Below are 9,431 nucleotides of genomic sequence, written 5' to 3'. Positions count from 1 at the left end.
ATTTGTTTCTATAAAAGAGGTAAAAAGAGTTATTTTTAGTATCTATCCTCAAAATGCACCGGAAGAGAACGATATAACGGCTAAATTCTTACAATTCTACTGAGATATAGTGGGAGAAGACGTGTTCTGAATTGTGAGAAATTTTTCTGCTAGATGTAGAATTTTAACAAGTTTTAACCACACAAATATTTGTCTAATACCAAAGGTCCCAAATGCGAGCGATATGACTCAGATAAGACCCATTAGTTTGTCCTTTGTTGTCTACAAAATCATTTTGAAGGTGCTAGTCCACAGACTCCAAGAGTGTATAAATAAGGTAATTAGTCCAATTCATAATACATTTTTAAAAGGTAGACTTATTTCTGATAACATTCTTATATATAGCACACGAATGTATGAACTATCTTAAATAAAAGAAGCGAGGCTTGGAATATGAAATGGCACTCAAGCTTGATATGAGTAAAACTTATGAAAGTGTGGAGTGACATTTTCTATGGTTTTTTAAATCAAATAGAGGCATCTGTCAAAGTGACCATTTATCCCCTTTTCTTTTCTTATTATATGAAGAAGGACTTTCCTTCTTGTTACACAAAGTAGAGCAAAACAATCCCATTCAAAAAATTTAAATAAACAAAAGAATCTCAACTATAAATTACTTGCTATTTCGGTGATGATTCTATTCTATTCGGTAAAACTTTGGAAAATATTTGTGTTTCTATTTTAGAATTATTGGAATCTTATGAAAGTTTCAATGGGCAAAGAATTAATCTTAATAAATTGGCCATATTTTTTAATAATAACACTCCAGTGCCGATTAGAATCTCCTTAGCAGTCCAGCTAAATATTTCTTACATAGGTGCATAGACTAAATATTTGGGTCTACATTCCCTTGTCAACCGCTCTAAGAAAGTCATATTCAACCCAATCAAAGATAGAGTTTTTAAAACGACACAAGAATGGAAAAAGTGCTTGTTATCTAATGGAGGAAGACAGGTATTACTCCAAGCAGTTAGTGAAGCCATATTAATCTACTCCTTGTCATGTTTTAAACTTTCGGACAACTTGCTAAATGAAGTTTATAGTATTCTAACCCATTTCTGGTGGGAGAATCAAGGTTATGAAAGACGAATGGTGTGGATTAGTTGGGATAAGATGACTAGGCGTAAAAAAGAAGACGAGTCTGATTTCAAAGATCTCAAAGCTCAAAACCTAGCTCTTTTGGGTAAACAATATTAAAAAATCGCAACTCAATCTAACTCTCTTCTTTCTAGAATAATTAAAGGTAAATACTTCGGATTTAATTTTATACTTACAGCAGAAGTAGGAACCTTACCTTCTTAGAGTTGGTAAAGTATTCTTGAAGGTATGCGAGTTGTAGAGAAAAACATTAGTTAGAAAGTGAGTTCTAGTGATATCCAAATCTTCAATGAACCATGGCTCTCTTCTCCTTGCCCCTTCACTATTCCACTATCTGCGGCACTACTATCAAATAGTTACCATCTGTTATGGTAAAAGACCTATTGTTGTCAAATAAATAGTGGAACTAAACATTATTGTCAAATCTTTTTCCTCTAAATATTGCTCAGCAAATCCTCTCCATAACTGCAGGATAAGGTGAAGACACAATACAATAGGTGATGAACAGAGTAAAAATATATGATGTTGCATCAGGGTACAAGATTACTTACCAATTTTACCATATTTTCATTGAATTTTGTCCGAACTTTATGCAATAGAGGTCAGTTTGGAGACATTTATGGAAGCTGAAAATTTCTCACAAGATTTTACTCTTTGCGTGAAAAATCCTCCATGATAAGCTTCCTATTCTGCTTCTCATCCACCAGCGGTTCCCATCCACTTTGGCAATTTGTCCAATATGTAAGTCAGTTCCAGAATTACTCATGTACGGCCTATTTTTATGTGGAGACACCAATTTAGTATGGAAGAAGAGTCCTTTACCTTACCTAATTTTAGATCCTAGATGTTCCTTGTTATTCGATTGGTGGAGAAATTTGGTGTTACAAACTGAATTTCAAGAAACAAACTCTCATATAACTTGATTGATTTTGATTATAGCTTGAAATATTTGGAAGGAGAGGTGTTAGCGAGTCTTTGAACATGTCAAGGAGCCTTCAGAGAAAGTGATAGCAAGTAGCAACATTGCTTAAGTTAAACCATGAGCAATCTATTTTGTCTTATGCATAATGCCTCAAGATTTTTTTTTTTTATTTACTTTTCTATGTTATTTTCTTCTTATAATTTCACCTGTTTGTGATTATTTAAGAATTCTCTTTTTTCTATTTTTCTTGTCTTGACTTTTGGACATTATATTTATTTTTCTGTTATCTTTAAAAAAAATTCAACAAATTATTTGTATTTGTAGGGAAGAAAAAAATCTGATTTCTTTTTAATCAACCTAATCTATCAGTGATAAGAATATTTTAGAAAATTTAAATCCCTTAATAATGTAAATAATGTGATAGCATATATATACACATAATTGAATAACAATGCAAGTTCTTTACTTGTTTTTTTATATAATAAACACATTTAAATTATACCATGATGTAATATATAAGTTATTTGAGTAACTAAATTTAACCAAATTAATTTAATAACTAAATATTTTAGTTAAAGAAAAAAAAGAGATATAAGAGAAAGAAAATAATTTTAGTTAGACTTAATTATAAAAATAAATTATATATTTAATATTTTTTTAAGTTATATTGTAGTTTTAGTCTATTCCTTTACAGTTAACCTAGCTGATATTTACATGTTATGGTCATTTGTGCAAACTTGTAATAGTAATAATCACATTGTCATATATTTTAGGGTTAAGTATGATTTTGGTCTCTAACGTAGAGGTCGAAAATCGATCTCGTTTTCAGCTTCTTTTTTTTTTACAAAATGGTTTCTAAAATTTTGGTTTATTTTTAAATCGTCCTTTGGACGAAAATACCCTTCCCACTTCAGCCCCAAAATCAACCAAACTCAACAGAAGCAGAACATGTAAGGTCCCACATCGGTTGGGGAGGGGAACGAAATATGCCTTATAAGGGTGTGGATACCTCTCCCTAGCATGACGCGTTTTAACGAGTGAGTGTGGGGGGCTTCGCATATCATCCCTATCGTCAAAGGCAAAACCGTGAGGCCTTATGTGCCAAAGCAAACAATATCGTGCTAGCGGATGGTCTGGGCTGTTACAGAATAGAAGCCCAAACCGAACCAGAACCCACCACCACCACCACCACCACCTTTATCATCATGGTCGTCATCATCATCATCAGAACTTCCCCCTGTAACATCCTAATTAGCCAAAGCCTTACCTCGCGTCGTAAAGCAAAGGTTAATCAAAGTTTACGACAATTTTAAGCTTTACAATATTATGTAGAAGGAATTAATAATATTTAGAAGCCCGATGAAGAATATAGCTCAAAAACAGGATTCCAAAGCGCAAAACGTACTAGCGAAGCTACTAACTTAAAGCACATGAAACAAACATGATATAACAAAATATAGTAGTATAATATAATAAGAATCTAGTCACGGCTCGCGGAGTTTAAGTCGGCTAGCCATATACAGACCATATATAAAACCAGACAGTAAAAACAGCTTATACAATTTTTGCTCTCTCAAATACAAGCCTCTAGGCAAAATAAAATACAAAGGTAAGAGACATAATCAAAATAACTCAAAAGAGACTCAAAAGGTATCCGGATCCTCCGCTCCTGTCACCAACCAGACAACTCACCGAGGTGGGTTGTGACCTGCATATGAAAACAATAATAGAGATATGGTATGAGAACCGGAGGTTCTCAGTATGGTAACAGTGCCCAGTGATGTTGGATATAAGACTCCGGGATGCCAAAGGCAATCCTAGACTCCATATCCATCACAAGAGTTCAAGCTTAAAGCATTCTAAACCAAATGAGCATAATATGTAAAACCTTAACATAACTTAAGCCATAGCACCATAAAAGGGTAATCTATCTTAGGTGATTTCTACTCTAATCAAACACCGCTGTCCCACAGCCTTCACCAACCGATCCGCCATGCGATCCCATCGCCACCGCCTTTCGAACCTCCTCAACCCCAGTAAAAGCACAAGTATATACAATACAAGTAAAATACAAGTAGAAGCATATATAACAATTAATACAATTAGCAAGTAGACATGTTATACAGATAGGAAAAACAATATCAAGTCGGCAAAGCATACAAACAGGTAGAAAACACATATGATGAATGCCAGCCCTACTGGCTGTGATATCACATTGTCGGTTTAACTGCCAACCCGACACATCTCTATAGAGATGTTTCCCTTCGGAATCATGGTGTGGGAACCCCCGAGATATAGTGCTCGGATCACTATCCAGGGTTTTGCGCCTGTACGCTCTGATGATCCGAAGGGATGTGAGCGTGATCTATTGCCACCGACCTCACATCTAAGCGCAAGCGAGACGAACCACCGCCCTTACGCCGCCGCCGCTACCTCGATAGGTGGGATCCAACCTCGGCCCCTACCGGGTGCATAGCGTCTCATAATCTCAATGAAAAAGTAGTGCATTGGTTTCCAAAAACATTTTTAGTACAAGATGCATCCATCACTTCATTTAGAGTCCTCGACTCTGTTCAACCATTGTTCATGCACATTTCAGTTCCTTAATTTTCGCATCTCATTCATCAACCATTCATCACGCATCATCAACCTTTCCCTAATACAATAGAAACCTAGTACTCTGTTTGCTAACTTATTCCAAATAATAACGTCTAAGACCTTTAACTCTATTCCCATGTTTAAGTATCCAAAAATATGCCCAAAAGTCTTTAAAAGGTGTCATGGAAGCTTATACCCTCGTCGGTAAGGTGAAATAGTTGAAAACAAAGCAAAATTTGAGAAACAGGGCGTGTGCGGCCGTACAGGGGTGTGCGTGCGCACGCCCAGGAAGTTTTTAAAAGTGTGCGTATGCACAGGGGTGTGCGTACGCACAGGTGTCAAAACTCAAAATGGTCTGTTCACTCACACAACCTGTGCCAGCGCCCCCAACAGACTGGCCTTCCTAACGTGTGCATGCGTACAGATCTGTGCGTACGCACAGGTTGCAATTTCTCATTGGTGTGCGCGCACACAAGCTGTGCCAGCGTTGTAAGCAGAGTACCTGCCTCTGCGTGTGCGGACGCACAGGTCTGTGCGTATGCACAGGTCACAATTTTTCATAGAGTGTGCGTGCGCACATGCCAGAAAACTCAGAATTCTGTAACTTTGCATAATTTTCAAATTTTCAACACCAACTTTGAATGATCATAACTTCCTCCACAAAGTTCCAAATTTTGCAAACTTTATATCAATTTAAAGGGTTTTCAAAAATCTTTAATTCTAAGCAAATTTCAACCAATTTTGAAAATCGAGGCTAATGTTATGATCGAATAAAGTTCACCGAAATTTAACTTTTTTCCAAAATCCCAATTTCCACAATTCCTTTATAAAACATTACCAAAACTAAACCAAACCATTCCAAACTCCACTTTCCATCAAAGTCAACCCTTTATGTCATACTACCCCAAAATTTTCACGTTTTACCTTCACCTTTTCTCATCCACACATCAATATCAATATATCTCATATATCAAACTTCATTAATAATTTTCCAACTACATTACCAATCGATCAACACCAATATCACATTTATCAACATAATCCACTATTCAACTCCACAAGTCATTCCTTATCATCATATCACTATTAATCATCAATATCAACTCAAAAATCATCATTTCATCAACATCATCATACAATAACATCCAACAACTCATCAACCATTCAAATCCAATCCTATCCTATGGGTCACTAGCCTAAGTGTCCATGAATATTATATACTACATAGAGGAAACCGAAATCATACCTTGGCCGATTCCCTTTTATGAACCAAATGAGCTTTCAACCAAAATCCAACCACCAATGTAGCTCCAACAAGCACCAACAAGCTCCAAACTCACAATAATCAAGCTATATACATATGAATCACCAAAAATCAACCTAGGGCTCAACATAAATCAAAAGTTCACAAGAATTCAAAACCTCTTACCTTTTCCAATAGATTTGGATGTCAAAACCCAAAGCTAAGCAAGGATTAGAGTGAACCTAAACACCAAGAATCACAAAAATTCACTTAATCAAAAACCCTAGGTACCCAAAATTTTGAGGAGAAAAACTGAGAGAATTTCGAGCTTACCTCTAGAGTTTCTTAGATGGATTTTGTAGAGATCTTCACAAGGAACGCGTAGCCGCCAACGGCACGCAAATCGGAGCTCCATAGCTCAAGATATGAGCTTGAAAAGATTGAGGTGAATAGTGTTCAATCTCTTCCCCTCCCCCTCTTTCAATTTCTTATGGGTGTGTGTGTTTATGAGGTTAGGGTTCATTAAATGAACCTTTATATATGTTGGGTTTGGGCCCAACTTGGGCCCGGTCCAATTCGTTAACATTTTTGGCTCGATTGGCCCAACTTCGGGCCAAACGTTTAAAATTATCGCCCGGTTTTTCATTTCTACTGTTTTTCTAAGGTTTTTTTTACTGTTTCTACTTTTTCTCACGCAGCACCGGGCAGACTTAAACTGGTTCAATCGGTTCAACTGTCGGTTCACAGTTTTTCACAGTTTTTCGCAGAAAACACATTTTCTGACTCGAAAAGACACTGAATCCAAAAATGATGTTTAAAACCTCATATTCTCACTCAAACTGTTTGGGATCAAATTTGGGCAATTTAACCACTTAATTAGTCGATTTGATTAATTGCAGTTTTTACACCCCCAAAATCAACTAGAAGCCCAAGCTGAACCAGAATCCACCACCATTATCATCATGGTCATCATCATCATCATCAGAACAACAAAATCAACCAGAAGCCCAAGTTAAACCAGAACCCACCACCACCACCACCATTATCATCATGGTCATCATCATCGTCAGAAGAACAATAAAACTCAAAACCCACCACCAGCACCCCCACCTCAGAAAATCAGAACAATCAAAACTCAGAGCCATCAACAAAATTCGAAACTAAAATTCTTCCTCTTTTGTTAACAAAACTCAGATGCAATTACAATAATAAAAAATCCCCAAATTCATCTTCAATTACAAGAACCAAAAATGCATACATATAATTACCAAAACAAACAACGAGTCGAAGTGCGACAGCGAGGAAGAGGAGCGGCGAGACGAGGTGCAACGGCGAGGAGGAGGTTCGACGAGACGAGGGCGACAGCGAAGGCGAGGCGATGACGTCGGCGAGGGCAAGGAGGAGGAGCAGAAACGGCTCGCAGCGCACGGTGAGGTCCAACGGCGAGGACTGAACGACGAGGAGCAGGAGCGGCGGTGGTGACGGCGAGGAGCAGCGGCGGTGGCCCTTAGCTTTCTCCCTTCTGATCTCTCTCTTCTCCTTTAGCTTTCTCCTCTCTTTCTCTCTATTTCCCCTTCCAATCACAAGCGGCGGTGCGACAGTGTGGCCTTCCCTCCCCTCTCCCCCGGATTCTCTTCCCCCTTCTCTTTCTCGCACCCACTCCCCCGATTCTCTTTCTCCCTCTAATTGCTTTCTTTTTTTTCTTTTTTATTTTATATTACAATTTTTTAATGAAGGGTAATTTGGTAATAAAAACTCTCTCTTCTCACTTAGCTTTCTCCTTCTTGCTCTCTGTTTCTCCTTCCGATCACATGCGACGGTGTAACGGTGCGGTCTTCCCTCCCCTCTCCCCAGATTATCTCACCCCTTCTCTTTCTCGCTCCTCCCCTCCCCCGATTCTCTTTCTCCCTCTAATGCCTTTCTTTCTTTTTTTTCTTTTTTATTTTATTTTATAATTTTTTAATGAAAGGTAATTTGGTAATAAGAAAAATAAAATTGGTAAAAAAAACGATTTTAAAACAAACTGAAATTTTGGAGACCATTTTGTAACAAAAAAAAGACCAAAAACAAAATCAATTTTCGACCTCTACGTTGAGAACCAAAATCATACTTAACCTTATATTCTACTTCACCATGAATCTTACTATAATTGCTTTTGCATATTTTAGGCTGTACATAAACGTCATACACAACTACACATTTATTGCACAATTTTGTTATGCTGTTAGGCTGCATTAGAGAGAAATAAGGATTAAATTAGATTTTTGTATTGTGCTTAATGTAAAATATGCTAGACTAAACTATATTTCAATATCATATTTAATTTAAGATAAATATCGCGACTGAGAGGTAAATTTAAAATTTGAAAAATTAAATAAGAATATTTTTCAAAAGAAATGTTACAAAAATTTTAATTTCCATCCCTAAAAATTTCTGACACAATCCCTCTCCCAGTCCCAACTTTCAAACGCTACCTTATAGTCATCTAACATCTTGTTTGGAAGATCATCCCCAAAATTTTACCGTCATATTTTAAAGCAGAACTCTATATCTTAACATTGATTAACTTAGACCGTCTTCAAACTTCTCATAAGCACATATTTCATCTGAGCCTGTTCATGACACCACAATATTTGCCCATCCTTATGTTCCATGACAGGGCTTGACTTGTCACCAGAAAATAAAATAAAAAACAAAATAAAATTAAGCTAATAGTAACACATGAATCTTACCAATTGATTATTAACCATATGGTACATGAAAACAAAAAATATAAGCTGCTGCTGCAACCAAAAAGGGAGAATTTAGCGTCTCCCAGATGCCACCGATTCGGCAGAAAAGAGATACTTTACTCGGGAAAGAACTGAATCATGTGCAGGGTCATAAGGATGGTCTTTGGAAGGGATTTCCAGAATTGCAGGAACAGGCTTATTATAACTGTCAACCAGAAACCTTATCATATTTGCAACCTGCACAGTGAAAAAGTGTTGGATCTTCCCAGTGTGATCAAAATGGAGAAATAAAAGGGGCGGAAAAAAAAAGGCTAGTCATAAGTCATAACCCAAGCTCGTAAGCAAAATTCAAGTGATTAAGGCGGCCAAACAATGAGCAAATGGCATTGAATACATTTTGACTCTCACATAGAATAATGGTTGAATGAAATTAAAATGGAGCCAACAATAACAGTAACTGTGCGAAACCAGGTTAATTAGGTATTTAAATCCAGAAGACTTCTGAAAAGCAGGAAAACGGCATAGATAGTGCCACTTTGGTCAGCTGAATAAAAAGTACCATGATGCATTATTCATTGGGAAAATTGTTCAACCAAAAGCTCGTGCGTAAGTTTTGAAAACCTGCTGCAATGCATAAAATATAGGATTTCTCATGAAAGAAGATATGACTTACATATTGGCTAATCAGCACAATTGCAATATCCTCCCTTGTTGTGAATTCTTTGAATGCATCCTCAATTTGTTTGACAGTTGTTTCTGGAAACGAACCAAAGTGGCGAAACATAAACTTGGGTAAAAT

The 9,431-nt window shown here is 36.8% G+C and overlaps 1 protein-coding gene across 2 annotated transcripts in view; it reads right to left on the bottom strand.

The window, feature by feature from the left end:
- Nucleotides 1-8,452: 8,452 nt before the first annotated feature.
- The window catches only part of LOC107482074 (V-type proton ATPase subunit F), a 3,186-nt gene continuing 2,207 nt past the window's right edge, over nt 8,453-9,431 (bottom strand). For both annotated transcript variants that reach the window (XM_016102464.3, XM_016102465.3), the window contains exons 4-5: nt 9,306-9,388; nt 8,453-8,869 (exon numbers count right to left, since the gene is read on the bottom strand). In XM_016102464.3, coding sequence (XP_015957950.1) covers nt 8,705-8,869; nt 9,306-9,388 — 248 coding nt within the window. In that variant the 3' untranslated portion in view covers nt 8,453-8,704. The remainder of the gene's footprint in view (nt 8,870-9,305; nt 9,389-9,431) is intronic.

This window comes from Arachis duranensis, chromosome 3 (genome assembly GCF_000817695.3).
Source record: "Arachis duranensis cultivar V14167 chromosome 3, aradu.V14167.gnm2.J7QH, whole genome shotgun sequence".
Classification (NCBI taxonomy): Eukaryota; Viridiplantae; Streptophyta; class Magnoliopsida; order Fabales; family Fabaceae; genus Arachis; species Arachis duranensis.
This window is presented reverse-complemented; position numbering and strand designations above follow the sequence as displayed.